Source organism: Eretmochelys imbricata, chromosome 2, assembly GCF_965152235.1.
Source record: "Eretmochelys imbricata isolate rEreImb1 chromosome 2, rEreImb1.hap1, whole genome shotgun sequence".
In the NCBI taxonomy this organism is placed as follows: domain Eukaryota; kingdom Metazoa; phylum Chordata; order Testudines; family Cheloniidae; genus Eretmochelys; species Eretmochelys imbricata.
Window position 1 is genome coordinate 205,213,824 of NC_135573.1, and position 26,503 is coordinate 205,240,326.

The window sequence follows — 26,503 nt, forward strand, 5'->3', positions numbered from 1 at the left end:
ATTTCTTTCTTTTTCATTGACTTTTTCCTTTAGTCTCTCCTCTCTCTCATTGAGTCATTTTCATCTTCAGATCTTTCTTCCCTCCACTTCTCTATATCTCCCTTTCTGTAAGTGTCTCAATTCCCCTCTCTCCTCCTCCTGTCTCTTCCCCTTTCCCAAATATTTCTAACTATTTCTCTCTTCCATTCTCCTGGTTTCTTTATTCCCTCCACTCTTCCTCCTCTTTCACTCATTCTCTAAGGGGCTCTGCACTGATGTTGAGGAGCAGCAGTCTCATGATGGGAAGAGAAGAGGAGCTGGGAAGGAGCAGAGCTAATGAATTTGGAATAGCTCCCCAGCCAGCTGTGCTTGCTCAGATCTAAGGGTTGCAAGCCAAATGTTGCACCCCTTTAATTTATATAAGCAGTAGGGAGCTCAGCATTTGGCAACAATGCCACCCTTTAGATCCATCCCTGACCTGAAATAACTTGCTATATTGTTTTAACAACTGAAATTATAATCCAGAGGAATAAAAGTGCTTTGGGACATAGAGAAATCATACCTCTAAACTTTATTTTTTTAATCCATAATTCTTCTAAATAGGATTTACTGTACAGCTAAAGTGGGCCATCTGGATTCACACAAATATTTCTGCACTCAATATTTCTTCTGTTCATTTAATTATATTCCAAACTCCATATTTTGGTTTCTACATTTGCATATGCTTTGTACTTCAAAGGCTGACTTCCTTATTAGCATAGCCTAGTTCCTATAACTTGTATAAATAACTAAAAACTGAAATCACATAGACTGGGCTTCACTTGATTTCCACTCTCTTTATTGGGAATTCTTCACATTCTATCCCCTTGGAGATTTTTCTTAGTTTGGCATTAATTACTCTTTGATGATTTGCTTATTTCATGCTTTTACATAAATATTCTTCCATTAATAAAAGTATATACTAACTTTTTGCTCTGAAAGGTACAAATTTTCATACATTCTTTGCTGAAGAAACTTAGAAATAAATTTGGCCACTATATTCCAAGAAGTACTATATTAAATATAAACTAAGGAAAAATGTTGTATTTGCTCTGATCCAATTTTGTCTATGTAATTAAAAACTGACTTCATATATCTTTAGCTGAAAACAATCTTAGCTTTAGGAAGAGTCTAACTCTGACACAAACAAAATTATATTTATATCTTAGTTCAGCAAAGCAACAGTGTCTGGTAAAAGTATTAGAAAACATACAACTGCAGGGATTCTTCCTTAATGGTATACTAACATAATGAAAATTCTACTTTCACAATCAACTTCATCCTTGGACAGGGAAAAATACAATCGGCAAACAGCATAAAAAAATGTCTTATTTCCAACATGAGAATGAGTGTGGGCAAGTCTCCACCTTCCCAAGATCTCCTGCAGCCATGGAACCTTATTTCACAAGCAGATTAAATTAACAATTTGCCTGGAAATGGGTGTTCTAACAATGTTGAACATTACAAAGGATATCAACACAACACTGCATGAGCTCTGGCAGGATTTGTCACTTGCTTAAATGAGGATCAGAATACCTTGTTATTTGCAACAACAAAAAAAGTTTTGGCTGAAAAAATCTTGGCCAGCTCTAATTGAGAGTAGCTGGCTGTTGGACAGTACATTGTGGCTGACCTCTCTGAAAAAAGCACTGATGATCTTGGACACCAGTCCTCTTCACTAGCCAAGGGTCAGTTTCATATATAGTGGCCTCCATGTTTCCAGGGCCTCAGTTTGTGCCAAACACCAACAAGGGAAACGGAATGGTTCCTGCTTTCTGTTTTGATCTGTTTCCTCAGGCCCAGGAAGATAATTCAGATTTGACCTTTCCAGTAAAATAGGAAAAGAATTCTTTAGTACAGCACAAGAGCTCCTCACAGACAGAAAGGTATGTAACACGGAGTTTGGGTGAAGGCAGTCTGGGTGATTGCTCCCCAGATCTCTGCTTACAAAATATAGTTCCAATCTTTGATTAGAGGCCATGTGATGTAGAGTTATTCATTAACTACTAAATATCACTGCATCTAGTATCTGTAAATCATATTTCCCTCTTTGAAAGAGGCACAAAAAAGAATGCTCGATTTCCCTTCTGGTTTCCATTGCTTGTGCTGTCACCACGATCATCATCATGAAAAATGAAACTCATATCCTTTTGGAAAGTCATTGACAAGTGCCACTCTTTACTCCAGACTCAAGGTGGCTAATGGCAGTGCATCAGATGTGTTGGCAGACTAAGCCAGTAAATCAGCCTGCAGTTCTTTCATTTACTTTTGTACCACTCTCCCCTGTGCACCAGCTCAAAAGTGATTTATCACTAATCAGCTGAGAAGACTTAGCAAGGAAGAAAAAGGAATGAGCTTCAAGCATTTTGAAATTAGCATGTACATTGCTCAAGTGCTATTACCTCTTCAGTTAATCCTATCCGCAGGTTCTAGCATGAAAAACGCCTTGCCTCAAATATGCTAGTTATAAATGAAACCCTGGGTTTGGTTTTAAAAGTGTTATGCAACATTTTATCATTCTTTAATGTTTTTTGGCCTGTGGGATTCAGTGACTTTAATAGTTTTTTGTGCTGAAATGGATTTCTATATGTCAAACACTGCCTTATGTGTGTGTCTGTTCATGTTCCTGTAATAGGCAAAATGTTTATGGTGGGATGATCACAGACTCTACCCTAAGGAAGAATCCTGCTTGGAAAAATAACTATTTTATGACTAACTAAAAACACAAATCTAAACAATAGCAGAAGTAGCGATGGAAGATAAACAAATGTAGAATCAAGTACATCACTACACTGTCTAACTTCAACAGCTGTCCAGTTACTGAATTGGCAAAGCATTAAGTGTTTTTCTTCCTGAGACCCATGCTCCATGGACAAACTCCCAATGCTTGGGTTGCATGGACACTTTGTAATTTAGTTAGAACCAAAGAACCAGAACTTACAGAAGTTTACTAAAATAAACTAGATCTGAGAGTCTTTACCTGCCTTTTACACCAAGAACCACCACTTTATAACAACAACATAAGAATGACCATAGTGGGTCAGACCAAACGTCCACCTAGCTCAGTATCCTGTCTTCCGACAGCGGCCAACGCCAGGTGCCCCCAGAGGGGGTGAACAAAACAGGCAATCACCAAGTGATCCATCCCGTCGCACATTCCCAGCTTCTGGCAGACAGAGGCTTGGGACACCATCCCTGCCTAGACATCTGCATAGACATCTAACATCCACCTGGACACCACCCCAGCAGACATCCAACATAAGGGTTAATTACAATCTGTTCCTGCGCTAGATGATACTAAAGGAAAGCAATCTAGCATCCATCTTATCATTTCACCAAGCATCGGAAAATGTAAATAAAAATATCTATTTTTAAAAGCTATATTTTAAGAGTAAAAAGTCAATTTGCAGAAATATTTTCCAACGCTTATGTAAAGACATCATCAGTGGAATCTTTACTGATCCTTATGTTTATGCAAGAAGTTTTTCTAGTGTTTATGCAAAGATCGAGTGAGTGGTGTTGTGCGAGTATATTCAAGAGCTGAATTTGGTGCACTGGACCAAAGTCATCCCTGCTGCAACTTACTGAAGCTAAAGCAATTATACCAGGGATGAACATGACTAAGTATTGTAGCATGATCAACAGTCTGCATGTTTCAAAATGAAAAGCTGTCATACAGGTTCCCTGTGTTCAGCATGCGTACACAAGCCAGGCAATCAGATTTCCATGTAATATAATAAAGTATGGCAAACATACCTCTCCTTTCCCCTAAAATTTACATAATTATGTACTACATTGACCAGTATTCAAACTGAAGGAGAAGGACAAGTTGCATCTCTTGGAATTCTTCCCTGCTCTAGATACAGTTCATCCATATCTGCCTGAAATGGCTTTTATTACAGTCTCAAATATTTACTGTATTTCCAAAGAGCAACTTCATGCTTCTGGGATGCAGCAGTTGTACCACGTAACACATATTCTCAAAATACTTTTCCAGGGAAGAGTTACCCTACCCTTCTATAAATCAGAAGGGTATAGTCTAGTTCACCAGTGGACATTATTCATTTTGAACATTGTCACTGACAAACAGAAACATATATCGCAACTTTAACAGCAGTATGTTGAAAGTAAGGTATAAATCTTCCCCACTTTTAACATACATACAATCCTGTAATATTAGTGTTTATTACATTAGAAATATTTAGTAATTTTTGTCATCATATCTTAGTTATAATTCATAATAATAAAATAGAAACTTAGAAAATTTTCTATTGTAGTCCAGTCTATTGTAACAGCTAAGTTAATATGTGAAAAAGGATTATTTAGAAATACCTGGTTCAACTGTCATAGACTTTTCCAGATATAAAAAGAGAAAAAAGATTGCATTTAACTGTATTTAGAAGAGAACTACACTACAGACACTTACTACACCATCAGATGCTCAAATTTCTTTCAATGAAGTTAAATGGAATTAATTTTTCAACAATACATATTGTGAAACATACATTTTAGAAAGTGTAGTGCTTTTTCTTTTAAAACAGAAAGCTGCACTCATATTACCCACAAATCCAAGAAAGAAAGCAATGCTTCCTAACATACATATAAACTGAAAATCATATTTGAAAATAACATTTTTAATTCAAAACCTGTCTTTTCTGGGCCTTCTGAGGAAGAACTGATGTCTCTAGTGATCTGTACTACATTAGTAAGGGAAAAGTGTATCTGCACCCCTTGATTATTTTCTTGGTTCTACCATAGATTCACTTTTGTTCCTTGGCCACAGGGTATGTGCCTCAGTAAGCACATCTATAAAATGGGTATGATGATATGGTTATGGGGCTTAATTATTTAAAATGCTATATTTAAGTGCTAATAAGGAAAACAATAATTCTTAAGGAGCAAATCCTCTTTTCAGCACATAGCCTAACTAGTCTGACTGTTAGGGCCAGCAGCAGGGAATGAAGTTCTCCTCACATCAGGTTACAGAGTACTAGCAGAGCTACTACAGCCTCAGGATGTAGCAAACCCCGTGGCCACTATTCCTCTGACTCCTCCACAGGATGGGTTGGCTAGGCATGCATGTTATCTGATCCACCTGCCCCTTTCCGCCTCCTCTCCAACTCAAAGCCTCTCCCTTAGATGGGTCTTCACAGCTTGCATACTCATTGCACAGACTCCACGCAATGTTAGCCCACCTGCACCAAGTTTAGCCCACCTCCCCAGGTGGCAGCAATAAATATCAGACTCACGTGACAGGAGATGGTAACTGTAGGGCTGGGTCTTCATTACAAACAGTTAGCTCGAGTTACTCCTGAAGCTGAGCCCAACCCCCAATAAAGGCCAGCTCACCCTGTGACAGCCACCAATCAAAGAAGGTTCAGTCATGAGAACTGTAAATATAATTTCAAAATAAAATTTTTTGTTTCACAGTTTACAGTGTGTAAAATGCAATGCAACAGACGTGAAAGTTGCTGGCTTGCGTTACATAGTATACATTGCACAATGCTAAAATAATAACTTGAGAGCTGTTAGCAACACAGCTCAAGCTTGATGACCAGTTACATGAAAGCCCATGGAACACCCAATTTCTTTCTCATGCCAAATATAACGCCACTTGGTCCTAGGGAGGAAGACTGAGTGCTAGTCCTATCCCTATATGACCAGCAGGCCAATTAACAGAGTAACACTTACAGCAAAATACGAGAAGAGACCATGCACTCTACTCACCTACCAAACGGTGACCATTACAATGGTCGTAGCAAATGGAGAGAGAATCAAGGAAATATCTGTTTGTTTTTATTTTGGCATGGTGGAAGAGACAGCAAACTAAGACAGGAGACTTCGCTCCCTTACAGATGCCGGGGTAAGACCTTTCTTCTGTAAAATTTTTCCTGGGGATTAGCTCTGCATCTATGTTCCAGATAGCCAATCAGGGCATGACTCAACTATGAAATCACATTTGGAGAGAAACAGTTATGTAAAAAAAGTTCTAACGTGTGCACATACTGTATCACACATATATTGTCTGTTGTAATGAATGCATCCTGTGGGTGTGTAAAATTCCTGAAAATGGACCCAGATCTGCAGTTCCTAATGTCTACACTGCAATTGGGAGCAACCCTCCCAGCCCAGGTAGATTGACTTGAGCTAGCGTATTAAAACTAGCAGTGTGGACATTGTGGCTTGGACTATTTTTAGCATGTTAGCTCTAACCTCACTAGCACAAGTCTGTTGACCAGGGATGGGAGGCTTGCTTAAAGCAGCGGTGTAGAAATACCTGAAGAGGCCAATACTAGCAACTGCTGAGCACTCTGGCACCAACCAAGCGAAGGACTGAAGCACAGGTTTAACTTTGAGCATCAGAGTAGTCCCACTTAAATCAATAGCCTAAGTACTCAGCATGTTGCAGGGTCAAGCCCTAAACAGACAAAACTTCTGAAATCAGTGAAAGTTTTGCCTGTGTAAGAACTGCAGGACTGAGTCTAATACAGAATTCCATGTGTGACATGAAAAACAAAGGCTATCCGAATAATGTCTCTTATTTCCCCAACGAACTCCAGTTCAGAAAATCCTGTCCCATCCACATCTTTTGATATGTTCTTTAATCTGGTGGATATAACAAAGTTAATATTCTATCCGTAAGATTTTAGGAGATGAGATATAGAACATTTAATACTATTACAGATTTCTCAAAAGAGGTCCCCTTTCATTCATTTAAGGATCAGAAAAAGCACTTCTAATTCAATGAATCACCTGTCTAATTTTAGTAATGGAGGCCTAATCTAATTTTAGTAATGTAGATAAAGGACACGCAAAATAATACTGATATCAATGAAGGTATTATTATAAGTACAAACAGCTGCCTTTGTTTTCTTTATTCCCTCTTAAGGCATCTTATAGAGATGTCTGTTTATTGAATTAACTGGTGTCTCCACTTACAGTTAAATTCATGTAAATATATTGTACAGCCCAAATAGACACACATGCTAAAATGCATAATCATACTCCAGTTTCTAAAGACTGCCAGATGCAATAACCTGGTATTTAATAAACTCTAATTATTTTCATAACAAAATAAAAACCTGTGGCAGCCTTTACTGGGAGAGATCTGGCACACAATAATTATTTTTAATATTTCAGCTCCTACTTGCAGGAATAAAAAACCCCAACAATTTTCATATTTGAAGCTCTGATGCAAGCTAGAGTTGCCATCATGCACACACACACACACACACAGAGAGGAAAAAAAACTCGAGGCAATGTCCTCAGAGAAAACACTGCCTTGACATAGCAAATGTCAGAGCTATAACAAGCTATGGCATTGGTCTGGCAACCAAGGCAAGGTGACAACTCATCATCTCCATCTGCAAATGCATCTGTCCTACATCTACATGCCCACTGATGCTTCCTTTGTCAGAAACTGAACTCCACGATGCTGCTGAAGCCACCTTTACAGAATGCTTCCCAAGTTATGCCCTACTGCTTATCTACTCCATGGGTAGTGTATATATATCATAGTTGTTTCCTGGGATAAGGTGTTCCTGTTTCCTAGAAAACAGAAGCTTCTTTGTGGGGTCCCTGTTGTGTGTGTGTGCGCGCGTATGCGCATATGCATATAACTGTGTGAGAGAGGGAGTTTGCAGAGGATGGTTTATAGGATATGGTGCATTTAAAGATTTTAGGAAAGAGGGAAGGTGGAGGAGGGGTGCTTTTACCTGCACCCTGATCATGTTTGGGTGGCCTTACAGCACCTTTGCATGAGCTTAGCTATTATTTTTAGTGGGCACACACTCTTAAATCAGCAACACCTTCTTGATCTTGTAGTTAAGGCATCAGAGTGGGAGTCAGGAGATGTGGGTTTCATTCCTGGCTCTGCTGTACACTTCTATTGCCTCACATAGATCACTGAACATTTCTGTGCCTCAGTCTCTCCGTCTGTAATACCACTGTTTATCAGCATTTCTAATGTGGCCACCTAAACACTTAATATTCACAAAACACTTTGATCCTCAGCAGAAACATGCCAAGTACTAATTATTATTCTTTTCCTGCTACTTCATGTCTCCTAACCTCTTTGCATTACTGTATTATTACCAGGAGGAGGAGATAAGCTAACACTAGTTTTGCATATTCACAACCTGCCTCACCAGTGAAATTTAATGTTACTTGCCAAAAACAGATGTAATCTGGCTATACAGTGTATTTCACTGCTGAATTCTGCCCACAATAATTAGACACATCTACACTATCACAAATCAGCATGTAGGTGTTTTATATATTTCATAAGTATTCAATTAAACATCTTCTCTATGACATATTTCTAAATACAGCCAAGCAAATAACCTTAAAAGCAGAACTCCTGTTGAAAAGTTAAAACTCAAAAACAAATTTCTCCCTTGTTTGCTAATGTAACATTGTGACACTGGTCAAACAGAAGGCCTGTGGCTCAAATTTTCAGTGTTGCCTTTCAACTGTAGATAAGATTGTTTAACTTGGGTTCCAAGTGACCAAAGTCTTAATAAACCTGAATAATTTTATCAGAAGGTTGACGTCTTTACAGAAAAGTCCCATATAGAGTATTTTCCCCATGTCATCTAAAACAGAGTATTCCAAATCTATACATACAGTAAACTCTACCCTTTGGTCACATTACAATACACAGTTCAGTTCTGTAGTTCAAACTGCTAAATCAAGCAAATTAAGATTATAATAGTTTAAAAATTAGACTAGCTTCTGAAAAAGGCAACAAGAGAAAAAGATACAACTTGTGATGCATGTCAAGTTGTTCAAGTTAGAAGTATATTTTACTTTTGTTTGGGCTCCATATAAAATATATTTTAAAATCAGCTTTTACATAAAACTTGCAAAACCATGAAAAACAAGGCTTATAACCTCTCCCAAACTGAAATTGTTACTCCACAGTTTCACCCAATTTGATTAACGTTAATCTAATGAAAGTTACATCCTGAAGATCAAATAGCCTAACAGTTGTTCCTGGTCCTGAGGAATGAACAGGGCTTCGTCCCCTATATTAAATCCCCTCTTCTTTTTCTCTCTCTTGAAACAAACACACACCTTTCTTTTCTCCCTCCGTTTGCACAGCACAAAGGTTAGAACAGGAGGGGTGAGTCAGGGAAAGGATTAGGAAATGGCAGATTCTAGCTCTTCAGTGCAACACCATACAGTGTGTCAACATTGTAGTTGGGGGAGTGTGTGACTGCAGCACGTGTAGAAGTAGCTGAGCTAGCCTTGATCTAGCCTTGCAACAGCCGTGAAGCCACAGCAGCATAGGCTGTACAAGCCCGTCATGGCCCCTGGGTACGTACTTGAGCAGCTAGCCTGTGCTGAAGTCTGTGCTGCCACTTCTTCGCTGCGACTGGTACCCAAGATAGCTAGACTAAAGCCAGCTCAGATATGCATACAAATGCTGCAATCACACTCCCAACTGCAGCACAAATGCACCATTGAGAGCAGTCAGGGGCAGACAGGGCTGGTGGAAGCCTAACTTCCATGAGAACTCATCCTTCCACTGAAAGCACAGAGCAGGACTGAGAGCTTCACGTGCTCACAGCCTGTCTCTCCAAGCTCCTGTGAAACAGGAAAGCCCCAAAGAGGCTGGGAAGCCTCAGGGAAGAGCTCCACCCTTACTTCAGGCACAGTACTAAGACCCTAAGCAGGGCAGAGCTGAGACAGACGGAGTGAGTAGCTGGCCAGCCTGAATTTCAAGGAGACAGAAGTTAGGGACCTCTGATGAAGGAGAGAAAAGAGGAAGAAGCGGGAAGCTGTGACCTGCGGGAGCAACCTGTGACATGGGGAGGAGATATTAAAGGGGACCGGGAGCCTGTCACCTGGCGAGGTAGGAAATAGAGTCTAGAGGGTGGGTGCCTGCTCATGCTAAGTAGGACCAGAGGTGGGAATTACAGCAGAGGAGCTGGGGGAGCAGAATTTTTTTTTACAGGGGGAGCAAATATTTTAGCTGGTTGATTTTATTTGGGAGATCAGAAATGATTGCATGTGTGGGGTCAGAAATAATTGTTTTGGGGCAGAGGGGGAAAAAAGAGGAGAGGGTGGTATCTAATTTCCAGTCTCAGCCCTTATATATGGGCACCAGTCGCCACTGATGAGGGGTTATATCCTTGAAAATGCAGAGAAGTAGCCTATACAACACTTTTTACCAAATTACCAAAAGGTACAACTTGTGAGCAGGAGTAATGAAACAAAACTGTCAGATTTCTAAAATGTTTGGGAGGAGATGGAGGATTTTTTGACACGTCAACAGAAAACAAAATACCTGTCTTTAATGGTTCTTATTTACATAAGACATTTCTTAAAATACATAAAGAATAACAGGAGGGAGAAGCAGAGACATAAGTACACTCCCCTCTTTCCCTGTGCATGCTTCAGTCAATAAACTGGGGCTCATTTTCATATAAAATTGGTGTCATGCCACCAAAAGTAGTCATTCATTTTCAGAGCTGCAATTATTGCTTTCCTCATATATAGCATAGCACCATCTGGCCCGTTCACAATTTAGAAAGAGTGAGAATGAATGTAAATGGTTTTCCAATAATATTAAATTTCACCACAAAAATCAAGTACACTTGGATTTAAATGATTACTCACAATTTTGAAATGAAACCTGTGATCAACTTCTGTAATATTCTGACTAATATTTTTGGAACCTATTGAGAGAATGCTGGATCTAAACACAGTGCCTATCTGGATGCTTTCTCTACATCTTGAGGAATACATATGGGTTAAGGTCAAATTCTTCCCCCTTGTACGCCCATGCAAAACTACTATAGCCAGTGGCATTGCATAAATGTAACTGAGGAACTTAAACTCCTATTTTGTATTCAATGCAATTCAATCTGAGGAGGATACCAAGCTGGGAGGGGTTGCAAGTGCTTTGGAAGATAGGATTATAATTCAAAATGATCTGGACAAACTGGAGAAATGGTCTGAAGTAAATAGGATGAAATTCAATAAGGACAAATGCAAAGTACTCCACTTAGGAAGGAACAATCAGTTGCATACATACAAAATGGGAAATGACAGCCTAGGAAGGAGTACCGCAGAAAGGGATCTGGGGGTCATAGTGGACCACAAGCTAAATATGAGTCAACAGTGTAATACAGTTGCAAAAAAAGCAAAGAGCATTCTGGGATGTGTTAGCAGGAGTGTTGTAAGCAAGACATGAGAAGTAATTTTTCTGCTCTACTCCACGCTGATTAGGCCTCAACTGGAGTACTGTGTCCAGTTCTGGGTGCCACATTTCAGGAAAGATGTGGACAAACTGGAGAAAGTCCAGAGAAGAGCAACAAAAATGATTAAAGATCTAGAAAACATGGCCTATGAGGGAAGATTGAAAAAACTGGGTTTGTTTAATCTGCAAAAGAGAAGACTGAGAGGGGACATGATAACAGTTTTCAAGTACATAAAAGTTGTTACAAGGAAGAGGGAGAAAAATTGTTCTTCTTAACCTCTGAGGATAGGACAAGAAGCAACGGGCTTAAATTGCAGCAAGGGAGGTTTAGGCTGGACATTAGGAAAAGCTTCCTAAATGTCAGGGTGGTTAAGCACTGGAATAAATTGCCTAGGAAGGTTGTGGAATCTCCATCCTTGGAATTTTTAAGAGCAGGTTAGACAAACACCTGTCAGGGATGGTCTAGGTAATACTTAGTCCTGCCATGAGTGCAGGGGATCGGACTAGATGACCTCTCGAGGTCCCTTCCAGTCCTATGATTCTAAGGAAGAAAGGAAATGGTACCAATCCCAGGGGTTTTCACAGCCTTGCATGTGACTCTGGAATAGCCCACAGATTTGGTAAGTGCTTCCCAGTTTTTAAACATAGGTCCTCTGTGTGGCATTCACCAGGCTGAAAGGAGAAGGCAGACTATCACAATGAGCATCATCTCAGTCTCCACATATGTGGTTGATTATCATGATTAGGACTCAGTCTGTTACAGAGGCCATAGAGGTAAGAGAATGGTCATAGAATTAATTATTTTATATTATATTATAAATATAAAAAGCAGGTCACACATGGCTGCTCTTACTTTGTTCTCCCTCTTCCCATCCTTTTGAAAAGTAACATGCTAGTAGTGTCATCAAGTTAAAATTAGACATAGAACAAGGGAGTTGTTTGAATACTCACCTGTATTAGTTTTAAATCAAGGTTCAGGTTTGAGGCCAAATTATGATTAACAGATGAGAGCCCAGAGTGGCAGAAAACGTGTGAAAACAGTTTATCATGAGAGACTTCCCCTATATTTAATGGCAGAAATCTCACAGGATCGTCTGTTTTCATGAGATTTATACTACCTTTGGCTGAAATGTTGTAAAAATGGCTGTTCTCATGAGATTCTGGCTGCAACCCAACTGGAATCAGGAGACAGGCCGTTCTTGGTTTCGGATCTGACGAGGTTCAAAATGGCAGGGGCAGGTTTGGATCCAGGAATTCAAATCGGAATGCCTCCAGAACGCAAAAGTGTTCAGGATCAAGGTTTCACTTTTGGCACATCTCTAATTACAATGTTTAGTGGAAAATAACGGATGTTCAGTTTTTCATATTTGCATATAATGAATTAAAACTCCATACTATAGCACAACCATGCTATATGTGTGAGAAACACAATGCTAGAAAGACTCATGCAGGGATGGCTTGGTAATAGTATTTTGTACTACACACAGAAACCTATGTTCAGAACTTTATTCAGGTCTCTCACCCCAAAGGCATCTGGAACTGTTGCAGATCATTGTGTTTCTTCCCTGGAGAAGGGAGTACCTTATTTTACTGAATAGCAACCTTCCTGCCAATTAACAAGAAGACTGATTGGCTCTAAAGGGACACCCTGGTCATTTATCCTTTGAGGGAAAGATTGCTGAAGAACAGGGACTTGAGCATGGAGCAGGAAAAAAAAAAAGAGGTACCTCAGAGCTTTGGATATGCTAAACCTCCTTCCTCAAAAAAGCAATTAATACCTATTAAACCACAGTAATGTGCCAGTATGCTCAAAAAAAAAAACCCCAACATTTGATAGAGCAGAATGTAGGACATTAAAACAGAGCTAGTAGGGCAAGACATAGGTTGGAGAAATAATTAGGAATTTTTAAAAGATAAATTATTAGTTTCCATTGGCACAGTGAAGATACTGGATGGAACTGCCACTTCCACCAGTGTTAGGGTATCTTTGTTATAAGAATAACTGAGGCTCTTGTACAGGATACAATGTAGAACCAAACCATGTCTATGAATTTCACATTATACAACTGAATTGTCTGCAATTTACAGCACTATAACAATAAGTATATACAGAAATTGGGTAAATTCTTATTTCTATCTGAAGGAAAGTACCTCAACCAATATTCACACATAGTTAGTAGATGTATTCTATTATCAATGTGAAAACAGATTTGAGATAAGTAAAGTTATTTTCAGAAATGAATTACTCAATAACAACAAAAGTTTATAAAGTTTTATGGAAAAGGTGATACCAGAGCAATTAAACTACATTTGTTAAATGTAACTGTACAAAAGTGAAAGGATAAAGATGCTCACATCTTGCAGAGAGAAGGCAGCCAACTAAATAAGGAGAATGATTTAAAAGTGTTCTCTGTTATGGCCATAAAAGGATGAGAGTATATCTGTTAGTCAGAAACAGAACTGCTGTAAATGAACTAGAAAAAGTAATGTTAGCGAAGTCCATGATAAAATGAAAAGGTCAAGAAAAATAAACAAGCCAGAAAACATGCATTTACACTATGAAAAGTTACTCTGTCAGAGACAGTGTAGTATGCAGGAATGAGCACAAGATTGAGTCATTAGGTCCTGAGTTATAATCCTAGCACCACAGCTGATTCCTGTGCAGCACTGACCAAGTCACCTCATCTTTCTATCTCAGTTTGTAAACTGAGGGTAATAGTACTTACCCACCTAGCTTACAGGAGACTTGTGAGATTAATTAAAAGAATTCTTTGAACATTTTAAGTGAAATCCTGGCTCCATGGTAGTAAATGGGAGTTTTGCCACTGACTTCAATGAAGCCATAATTTCACCCACAATGGGCTATAAAAATATTACTCTTACCTCTTATTATTAAAATGGCACTGAAGCATCCATACTTATTCTTAATTACTTCCCAATCAAATATGTTCAGCAAGCAAATCAGGAGATGACTCAAACTGGAATCTGAAAGTCAAGCGCTTTCTGTTCTTTCTGCCTCTTCCACCATCACCAGTAACAAAGGTTCTGCATTTCACAATGGCTGACTATTTTATTTTCAGTGCAAACAGAACAGACCTAAATTCACTTTTACGTACCTGAATTGGCTCCTTAGTGCTAGTGTTAGTATAAAACTTCAGATAATAACAGTAAAAACTGTAGACGTGACCTGAAGAAATACAGAACGATCTGCTGAGAAAGAAGGTGCTATTTTTAAGTTGTTACTTTCTGACCATAACCACACTTGAACATACAGTGTAACTAAAGCAAAAGTTCACATGCAAGAATTAACTGAAAAATACAGGCTACCAAAAAATATTTGATTATAACCTTGTCCCTTTTAGTAGATATTTCAAAATGCAGAGGAAACTGTCAAAACTAACATGACTTCAAAACAAAACATTTAGCAAGGCTAGAATTATAAATGAAAAGCAAAGCAGTCTCCTGTACTAAACAATGCAGCAAAGTAATACCCTGGTGGCATTATTAAGGGGAGATAACATCAGGCCAGCCTTGCAGCTTTCGACAGGTCTAATGATCAGATTCAACACATTAGTGAAAAGCCATACAGCACTTTACAGAAATTGCAAAAAAATAAACATGTTCCACCAATATATATATCAAATGATTGTCAGAGTAATAAAAAAATCTCCCTGGAATACCCTACACTGTACAGTAAGTGGATTTTTTGCCAAAATATGAGTGTGTTTGCATACATTTATGAACTACAGGGCCTGAGTATCCATGCTTTTAATTCAAATGTTGAGGTTACAATCTGATATCCTGGAAATAAATGCTGTACTGCAATGTTTATAAATACATATTTTCTGTTTTGAAGCATGAGCCACTTATATAGATGAGTACTTTGCTAGATACTTTTACCTCCAATATTCTAGTTAATACTACCTTATTCATGCAGCCATAACACCATGAACATTGACCTTGCCAAATATCAAAAAATAATCATAGTTGGTCCTGGTGAGCATTTGGATGGAAAATTACAAAAGGCAAGCCAGTCAGTGCCCGTGGATTGGTGATGATTCAGTAGGTGGTATTTTCCTTCTGACTTGTTACTGAACCAGTGTCACAACATGATATTAGAGGGCACTGTGTTGCTGGATGTGTCAATCTTTTGAGCAAAACATTAAACAAAGGCACAGAACACTTTGAACCACTAAAGATTTCATGACTCTTTTTACACAAGAGAAGGTGTTAACTGCAGTATCCTTGCCAATTACCCAAAATTCTGCCTACTCACAACCCGCCTCTGTAGTTCAAATAAGATACAAGTCTTTCTTGCTTCCCCATTAACCTGTTGCATGATCTTGCTGTATGCTGTAAAACTGTGGCTGCAGTTAACCCCAACATTCCTTTTATGCTGTATAGTGAGTCAGTGAGGTGCTTTAATTTCCTTATCAATTAAATGTCCACTATGTATGGAAGGCATTAACATCAATCAACACATATGATAACGTCAGACTTGTCCATAGAAGTTGTTTTGTTTAAGAGCTGCTATCTTACAAATTAATGGAAGACTTAAGTAGTTAATCATCTTACTAAACAAATATTGTTTAAAAATGCTAAAATTACAGCCCCCGCAAGATACAAACATGGAATGCAAGAATTTTAAATTGAAGTCATTGGGACCTAAAGTTGCTCAGCACGTCTAGAAATTGCTGACAACTGAGTCAACTGAAAGCATCTTTCATTTGCCAGTTTTCTTGGATTAGCCACAAATGTTGTTAGCATTGATGTTATTTCTCCTATGTCTCTGCCTCCAATTGCAATTTTTTTGAAAAAATATAAAAAACTTAAATCAGAACTAGACAGTGTGCTCTCTCTTGTATATAAACTAGCTTTTACATCTCTAGACACATGGGTTTGAATCTAGCATCTGAATCATAAGAGAGATGCTGAGGGAAAGCAATCGGGGTAACAAAGTCATGAGGTAGGCAAAGGCTCTGTGGAAGTGCCAGGGAAAGGAGGTCTTGCATCCTCTTCCGGAGTAAGAAAGACTTCAGGTAGAAAGCTCTGGAAGAAGCTTCATGCAAACAAGCAGGGATAGACTCCAGGCAGAAAAGCCCTGGGAGTTGCTACTGAGATAAAGGAGAATCAAGAGACTAGTACTGAAGAGGAAACCCAAGACGATGGCAAAGATGAGACCATGAACACTGTGTTGTGGTGTCAGACTTTATTCAGGATTCTGAGAGACCTGGTCAGAGGGCACAATCACCAAAGGGCATTTTGTTTTCATTTTGACCTTTGGTTTACTGGACAGAGACTGCCTTTTGTGGGATTATTGAGGCACCCAAAAGGGAAAACTGAAACAGCAGCAAATGCAAGCACAGACTGGGTAAGATGGCCTGGTGACAAGATCAAAACCTTTCTGTCTATTTTCCAGAAGCAATTCCCAGGAAAGTTTACTAACCCTGAAATTATTTTTACTGGTCTAGCAAAATGTTTTCTGGAACACATTTCATTATTCACTTTTTTTGTTTTTTAAGTTTATTTTTGAATTCTATTTCTAAAAGACCTAAATAGTTAATATCTATGTGGTCTCTTACGTCCCCTCTCTCTATAAAATCCAGCTGGTCATTTTATGTCCATCCTGCTACTGTTGTAAGCAGTTCTTTTTTCAGGGATCAAGAGCATGAAAAATGGCTCACTGAAACAAAGTGGAGAACGTATCAGATTGAGAAAGAAAGCCTAGCATGTGCCCCACTTCATTCCATCAAGCCATTCCAGATCAACTTGGACCCAGAAACTTAAATTTTGTTGAACTATTGACAGGTTTTAAAAGTACGTGTATGTTCTCATATTAGACAAACCCCAATTTTTTTACAATTACCTCATTCTGATTATCTTGTTTTTTTCCCACTTTCCGAACAAAATTATAGCTCACAGAACAGTGTAATTTTTGGTCATCTGTTTCCAAAATGGATCCAAAAAAAAGAAGACGACGACGACGACGGTATTGCTTGAAAAATTCAGGTTCTTTTAATCTATACAACGTCAAAATTCTTAAGATGATTATTTAATTATTTTCCCTTTTTTTCCTTGAATCGGTTGGCGCTCTAAAAGCATTGAAACCAAAATTCATATTCTGGCAAAGACCAATTCTGTGAACAACAGCTGCAAAGATGAAAGTTTCAGAAAGTTATAAGGGAATGCAAGTTAGAAAGGAAACCAATTGTGGAAATGTAAAGACAGCTGAAGTTTTAATTTTAGGTAAATTGTTTCTGGTTTTAAAGAGGTTTCAAAAAGTGTGTGTTTCTTGCCCACAATGGAAAATCATGAAGTTTTAAGCATGGTGGATCTGATGGCAGAGGACTCTGGGTACATATTAATTATGCAATCACTTCCTGTTTAAATGGTATCATTTTGATTTTCACAAAGAATGTGTTTTAAGTTTAATCTTTTGATGAGTTGGTACCTGAGAAATTTTTCTCTTTACTGAATTACAATATTTTTTTTAAAATGGCTTGCTATTTTCTTCTCTTTGAGCACTACAGTAATTGTTTTATAGAATGTCAGGTAATAAACTACACACAAACAATAGATGCATCCTGATCTAAATATCCTCAAATTGTTTAAATGTCTAAAAGCTTGTATATATGGAAACATTTAGAGCACTTAAATGACAATCCTCCAATACCTTACCAAACTTGTTTAGACCATGTAGGTGCCACGCTGATTAAGGGCCCTTATTAATAGACACTGATCTGACTGCTGAAGCCATAGCAATCAATATGGCAATAATCTGTATGTTAAGAGCCAGTCTTTCATGCTTCCAAGAAAAACATTAGTCTCGATACCCATACTCAACTCTGAATAATATTTCTAACAACACAGGATAACAACACAGGATAGACTATCATACTAATAGAATCATCTTAGAGTTCCAGAGACCTAAAAGTAAACCAAACTCGAGAGCAAGCTTCTGAGATTGCTTGGACACAAAAGCAATCTTAGCTAGATTTAAAGAACAAACAAATGTAGTGTTGTCTTGCTGAGTAGCAATTGAGGGATAACCTTTTTCAATTTCTTCCTCAGATCAATTAAGATCTCACAATGGAAAACCTGCTTCAACTTTGTTTTCTATTTCCAGAATGTACTGTATGGTCTATCCATTATAAATTCCTTACAGGAGATTACTACAGAGGCAAAGGATGGAGGGCAAAGTTTGCTTGGTTATAGAATTAACTACAATTGATATTTATGGACTTAATATTTACCATAAGTATCTGATAAAAATAAATCAATACATAATAATATTGTGATGAAGCAGAGAAACTTTACACCAACCTGAAAATGGTTAAAGAGAGCCTATGGGCCCAGCTAGTTCCACCCCGCTATAAACTAGCTTTTGACTAGAACTGGCTTGCGGACGATGCCAGGCCTGGAAGGGGAAGAAAAGGAGAAAACCTGGCTCAGTTCTGGGCTGACTGGTGAAGAGGCAGGACTTGCTCCCCTTATGTACGGAGGGAGCTATCACAAGATACCGGCCAGCCACTGGGGAAAAGCACTGCATCCCTGACCCAGGTAGACTGCTGAGGAGACTGAGGAGCACCCAGCAGTGAGTGAACTGTCTGATTTAACTTTAGAAACATTGCAGGGTTAAGCCTCTCTAATCTTATGTCCAACTCACCCAGAGGGGCCGGAGGCCGCAACAGAATGCTGCAAAATGTCCACAAGGAGACGGTACTCAAGCAAGCCACTACAGACTGTTTCGACTATGGGGGCCATGCCCCAAACTTAAGAGACAGATAGGAATTAGCATAGGGCAGCGGACATAGACTCTGCTATGAAGACCCTACTGGCATTGCTTCACAAAGGGCCCTGGGCTGGGACGCAGTGGAGATGAAGAATTCCCCTTCCACACCTCCTTAGGGACTGAGGCATCTCAGCCAGGGAAGCAAGGGACTGAAAGTCAGGCACACCAACCACGAGACTGCGTGGCTCTGTGAACACACTGTTACACATCGACACTTTTTAAAAGGCGCTAACTAGACAGGATATGAATTTACTGAAGGCTTCCTCTGGAGTCTCTCATAATATTGCTAGTTTAGAATCTGAAAAACTCTGGTTTGATTTCCCGATTCCTACATGTACAAATTATTCTTTCTGCTAAACTCTCCAACTCTATCCTCGTCAATAGTGGACACACACTAAATGTTTCTACGGACTGGAAATTGTGTACGTATAAAATGGGGAATACGGGCAGAACCAGTAAAACCTTTGAAAACTGGTATTTAAGTAAATCCATTGTCACACAAAATATAGCCTATGGCTTTTAGCCACAATTCATGGGTGGAAAATGGGGTTCTGGCAGTAGCACACAGAGGGGCACTGTCTGCACAATTGCTTTGGAAAGCAGGGAAAATGTAATGTCTGCAATCTCATTTTACAGGTGCACTGTGCTGGGCCAGCTTTGCTAGTTAGAACTGCATTCCGGTCTGCCTCTCAATACCACTTTTGGATGACAAGCACTGACACAGGCAGGGAGTGCAAGACCAGGACCGAGCCTGGTCTTTGGCTTAGAGATGCAAGGTGTGGGAGCACACTCCTTCCCCCACTCGCCAGTAGTGCACCAAGTCCAAACTGCTCCATACAGCTCACCGCATACAGAGAGTTGATGTTTCCCTGAATATTTTAATGAAAGAAAAATCAAAAGCGTCCAAAGGAAAACTCAACACAGAGATAGAGTATATATTGTATACAACAGACTACTAATTCTCATTTAAATTAAACATGTGGGACCTAATTCTCATTTACATGGATGCCCCTTTCCACCATTCTGGCAGTGTGAAGTAAGAAATTATAACAATGGCTTTAAGGCACCTTTTCACTGCCAGAGTGATGTAAAGGAACCGGAGTGTAAATAAGAATCAGACTGTCACAGTGTGCTATTGCTAGGGAACCTCAATAGAAAAACACAATTATCTAACCAAGATCTTCTACTCAGATTTACAGTTCAAGGAACCAAATCACTAAAAGGGGAGCAACTGTGATTTGGCCACAGTCATATATAACGTCAATGGCAAAACAAGAAATAAAATAAAGACTCATCATATGTAACCCATAGATTATAACACATCGTCTAAATATTTCTGTTCAAATACATTTTGAAACAAAAGTATACAAGGGTTTGACACTCAAAAGTAAAATGGGTAATTGGTTGTGCATTTATTTAAAGATTAGCCTAGACATTTTCCATCTAACCTAACCCATGTGTCACACTGAAAGAATATAAAAGCCAATTAGGTTAGTACAAGGTGACCTAGTTAATGATAGCATACATAAAACTTATGCTCACAAGAATGCAACTAAGAGCCTTATCCAACTCCCACTGAAGTCCCAGTAGAAAGATTCATTGATTTGAAAGAAAATTATATCAGGCCTAAGTCTCACTTGGCTTTTTTTTTTTTTTTTTTGCCCTCAGGGGAGAAACAGGAGTATTGGAGTAGGTCTGTTAACTCAAATGAAGTTCCCAAAAGAGAACTTGGCTCCTGGAGTATAAATTTTGAAGACTATATATTTGATTTTTGGGGGTCATGATAGACTGGTCAAATGTGTGTTTGGCTTTAAAATAACTCCCTCTCACCCAATTTTTCTGTAAAGTGATCTGGAGCCTGATATCACATATACTAGTTTTTCCCTTTTGTAGTTTTTGGACAAAACACAACCAAGAAGCCTGCTCCAAAGAAATCAGAAGATGACTGGGGATGGCTCACTCAGCCATAGCCTCCCATACGAAAGTGTGGAAAAACTGTGCCATCTTGAAAGGTACATGGGTTCAACTGGTGAAAAGCTTAATTTTTTCCATAGCAACTTATGAATGTGAATCTTGGGAAATTAATGCATTTAAGATGTGAAGTTAGTGAAGACTCTTGTATCCTCTGGATGGAAAAAGACGACCAATACTTATATTAGAAATATTGGCATGAAGCAGACTTTGTTCTTGGAAATCAACAGGTACAAACTTATGCATGTTGATCACATGAGGTTATTTTCATCTATACACCTGATTAATGTTATCGGGAAAAGAACAGTGGTGGGACATCATAGTAAGGGGATGACCAGCAAGGAGATGGATAGATGGTGTGCAGCAGATCACTGGGAGGTCAGCTGCTGAGTGCGCAAAGTTAGCGATGGATCAAGAAGGCTTCTGAAAATTCTGCTATGATGTTACCAGTATTTAGACATGACTAAGTGGATTTCACTTACTTCATTTGTGGACTTCCAAGGATTTACCTCGGTTTTATTCAAGTGTAAGCAAGATCAAATGAGGGCCAATGCCTGTATTTACATAGACTATGAAGGTTCTAAGACAATTATGCGATATAGTAAACTGAGGTATCTACAGAGTTTATCAGAGAGCTCCTCTGACTGGAAGCATATTTCTCAAAGTTCTATTCCATATGGCAAGGTAGGGGAGTTGGAAAGAAAATATTATTCAGAAGCTAACAAAAATATTACAGATATGCAAAAAAGTTCCAAAAATATTTTTGTTAACTCAATATCCACAAATGAGATAATATTCCCCCATGAATATACTTTTGTTAAAACAAGGAAAATATGCAAAATTCAGACCCATATGTCCTTGCTCATTTGCAAAGATTTTGCATGTCTACAATATTTTGCTTTTCAAAGAGTAAAAGAACCACAAGTAGTTACCTCAGCAGCTGTCACTCCACGTGGTACTTTAACAGTGTCAGAAATTAATAGCATCAAACTACCTGGAATAGATACCAAGCAACTAATATGTTCTGAAATGTCTATCAGAAAAAATCTGATCAAGGAATGTCAGCATCAGATTATAAGTAGTTATCTCAGTGACGTTACTCCAGGCTTACATTAGTATAACTGAAATCAGAATCTGTGCCATCAGAGTCTAGCAAGGTATTGAGTGGTCTTTCACTGGGAGGAGGATAAAGAAGTGAATGGAGGAAAAAAAATGGCTGAAAACAAACCAAGTTTGGTTGCATGAAAGCATTCATTTTAAAGCTAATCTTATGAGGAGAATCTGCAATAAAAAAACAAAACAAAAACACCACACTAGGAGTTGGCGATACTGGATCACTTAATCCAGCATTTAAATACAGGCACTTCTGAGTTAAAACAATGCAACATCAACAATGTTAGCAGTGCACATCAACACTACACAACAGTTTGTGAAGAATACCTATTCCCTCTGCCTTCTCAAGTGGAATTTAAACAAGCAGAGTATAATTGCTTGAGTTGGAATTTTGAAGGACACCGAATTATAACCCTCTACTCTTTCAAGAGTGCTATAGGATTCTTAAATCTCTTTAAAATCTCATTCAAAAGAACACATCTTCCTCCAGCAGATCAGTACCCCTTAACACTACACTCTGATGCTGGTTCAATCAGAGGGAAGAAGAGTACATACTAAACTACCAGCACCATTTCCTGCAGCTGTTAGGTGTTCTTTGGAAGTCTCCCACTCACATACTCACCCAGCAAGATCTGATGGAATCAGAGCACAAGGTCATGTGACTACACTAACACATTTAGTAATATATTAATCAGTGTGTATATTTAGGCTTAAGACTTCACTCTCTCTCTCTCTTATTCACATATACTCAGCTGCTACTAAACTGGTGACCAGAGTCTATAATTTAAAAACTATAAATCTACCTCTTTTAAATATTGTTGTCTGACTCACCACACCACTTTGTAAAGGGAATTGAAAATTATGTATTCTCACCTTCCTATTGCATTAAATAAAATCACACTCTCTTTTTCTACATAATTTCTTGGACTCCAACTAACCTGACATTTAGTAATCTAGATTGTTTTCCAGTTCATCTGTTTGATTTCTCAAAGGTATTCCACCTTTAGAACTATTCGTAGTATTCAGGCAAAAAGAAAAGTGGGGGGAAGCATGCCCTTCTATCACCATTTCCATGTCTTTAATTTTTCTCCTAGCCTCAAGCATTCTTGATCCAAAGCTTTAAAGTTTTATCCAAGGCAGCCATCCTTGTTTAAATCATGTCCAATCATTTACTGTTATCCACTGAGCTGAATGAAAAATTACACTATCCACTGATACGTCAAATTCGTATTTTCATTGCTAGAGGAAGCTTGGAATCAAAATACTGAATCTTCATTAGAGTCAAATTTATGTAAAGACATTATAGGATGCACTATACTTTAATTTCCCCAGTAACTGGTTTGAGCAGCAAAACCAACCTAACCAGAGGTTTCGAATTTCAAAATAAAACAACTGTAGAATAAAAATAGCATGTCACTAAAAGCTGTCCATCATCTCAGTCTGCCTGCCTGGAAATGGGAAAAAAAAGAACCTGCTTTTTCAGTAAGCAAACATTTATACAAATTATGTATAATTTAAATGTTGTGCATAATTCTTGAAAATGCATCATTAGAGGAACTGGTTTATTCTTCATCCACATGGTGCGAATACAAGAAATACTGAATGTGTTATGTACCAGTATTCCCTTTTTGGTTCACCATAAAACCTATAATAATTTGGCCCTTAACAACAGTAGATACTATTATGATGGTGATTGTATAAAAATAGATAAATATGTTCCCAATCCTACAAACAACTGAGTTACCACTTCAGCCTCATTGGGAGCAGAAGAAACTCAACACCTTACAGGTCAGGCCCTAACAATGTGCACTCATATAGGGTTTTTCACCAAAATAACTTTACAAACAATTAATAAGCTTCACAGCACCTCTGTGAAATATGTAAATATAATTTTACAGAGGAGTAAATGAGGTATTGGCAACTCCCATGATTTTTACTACAGGTCTTACAATATTTAGCATTTTTCTTAAAGTCCCAGCTGTGATTACAAGAAATCCTGTAATTACTGTATTTTTAAAATGAAAGCAGAAATTTTCATGTAAGTTTTTAGCCCTCATGGTTGCAGGAAAAAGCTTGAAAAAGTCACTTGAGTGCACTTAAATGTGAGTGAAAATAAATAAACAGATGTTATTTAATTATTTGTAAGCATATATCATTATTTGGAGGGGCCTATTATGATTTTTTCTACACTTCAGGTTGAAATGGAGGCAGAGAGAGGTTAAGTAACTTTTTCAAGGGCACACAAAGTGAGTTGCAGAGTTAGGAAGAGGGAGCGGAGCACTCCTGAGCCCCTACTTTAACCACAAGGCTATTCTATATTACATACTATAGTATTGTTTATACTACAAAGTATGTTGTGTGATCTGCAAGACAGAACTTCTAAATCCCACATTTCAATCCCAAGAACCTTTTTCCATATTTCAGGGTCTGTTGACTATATCATGGCAGGGTTTGCCCATTTGTTGTATGTGCATGCTACCTGACCCGGCAATAGCAACTACGCACTTTACACAACACACAGATTATATTTGTTCCTGACTGGCAGGGATATGTGCAGGAATTTATATTTGACCACTTTTTGAGGGGCACGTTCTGTGCCCCTGCCACGGCCCCAGGGCTGGAGGAGCTCTGTGCCCCTGCTTGCCCCCCCCACGTGCCCGGCCCTGCTAACTGGAATAATATGTATGTGGGTGGTGCGGGGGGCACTGCCAGCCAGAATACAGGCATAAATAATCTTCCATTGTCATGTACCTCTGTGCCATTATGGAAGACAGAATTTGATCCTACATTAATATCAAGTGAAAATATTGCAGTATATCTGTGGCCTTTTAAACTATCAGTAGAGCATAATAAAGTTTGCAAAAATATGTTACATATGATTACATTTATTTAAAAATAGTAACAAGGATATATCCTCCCCTTCCTACACACAGAGGCACAATTGTGCAGGTTTCATCTGAAAGACAATCAGTGCTCTTAAGGATTCATTGCATGCTCCCTTTAGTGAGACTGGCATGCTGGATGTGCAGAAGTGACAGGAGGCATAGCCTCATATCCCCGCAACAGGCCTGAAACTTGCAGGAAATCAAAATGGAAATCCTGCAGAACTTCAGCAGTATACAGATAAACAAATTGTTTTCTCCTGTCACCTGGACACCTTGCAAATGCTGAAAATGGCTGGCTTGTCACTGTGCTACTACTGTCTTCCCCCGTCAGTTGCGCACATATGACATCTCTGAAGTGGTCCATTTGGCTTTCAGGTTGATTCAGTACTGCTCAGAGCAGCAGAAAAATATTTCAGCAAATTCCATGTCTTTACAAGGGAAACTTTCCACATTGAAGTGACTGAATCCCATCACTTTCCAGCAGACCATGCCTCCTACATTGCATCTCTGCAGGAGAAGTGCTGCATAAGAACCACACAACGCCAGGAAACATACTCTACAGCGGTCTCTGCCCTTCACTTGATCCCTCTCAGCATGTCTGCAAGATAAGTGTTGTTCTGTTCCCTTATGTGCCTTGAAAAGAGCCCAAATGAGTAACCAAATAATCTTTCAATATGTCAAAATATTGTAATTTCCTAATTCATTCTTACACTGCAACCTACATTAAATACGCAGATAAAAATATGTTTAAAGTTGAAATAACAAAAGTGATTGATACACAAGCACACTGCTTTGATCAGAACATATACAAGACCTTTTTTTTTTTTTATAAACAGTTACACAGAAAATTCCATCTTTGATAGATTTACCGTAGATCACTTGCTGCTGGCATCAGTTGGAAGGTTAAACGTCAAATATGTCATGAGAAACACAGGCTTTTCTTTTACACATACACTCACTCTTCTCCATACCACAACTGACATCAGAATTTTTAAAGCTTAAATGACAGAGAGAATAAAGATTATCAAAATCTCCTCAAAAAGAGATATTTTGCTAGTTTATTGGCTTACTGGTTGCTTTTAGTTACATAAGACTCATATACATTATTCTCAGGCAAAATACTTCAATTTAAAAACACACACATACTGAAAGCCACAGAAATATTCAATTAAGAGCAACCAATCAATTTTACCGCCCACCTATTCTCACCAGTCTTCCATCTTTCAGCCTTCCTTCCTTTTCACAATGCTCAGTAAGGTGCAGTATTAAGGAATTTACATTAAATGGACTTCAATGGGACTACTTATATGAGTGAAGTTAAACATACGCGTAAGTATTTGCAGGAGAGGGACCTAAGTGTTTTTGGATTTTCAAATTAGTCCACTGGTGAGTGACTGGCATGATCAACAAGTCATTTTTTTTAAACCAGAAACGTAGTTTACTTCCAGCAGCTCAGCTGAGCATGCCTTTCCTTAAGAAAGCCACATAAGGTGGCAAATGAGGGTCAGAAAATGGTGT

At 38.5% G+C, this 26,503-nt stretch overlaps 1 protein-coding gene across 3 annotated transcripts in view; it reads right to left on the reverse strand.

Moving 5' to 3' along the window:
- The window catches only part of CHN2 (chimerin 2), a 193,311-nt gene that overhangs the window by 159,335 nt on the left and 7,473 nt on the right, over nucleotides 1-26,503 (reverse strand). The window contains exon 1 of one of the 3 annotated variants that reach the window (XM_077811338.1): nucleotides 5,268-5,338. The exons of the other annotated variants lie outside the window; for them this stretch is intronic. Within the exon in view, the coding sequence (XP_077667464.1) occupies nucleotides 5,268-5,304 (37 nt within the window). The 5' untranslated portion in view covers nucleotides 5,305-5,338. Of the gene's footprint in view, nucleotides 1-5,267; nucleotides 5,339-26,503 lie in introns of those variants that run through there. 3 annotated transcript variants of the gene reach the window in all.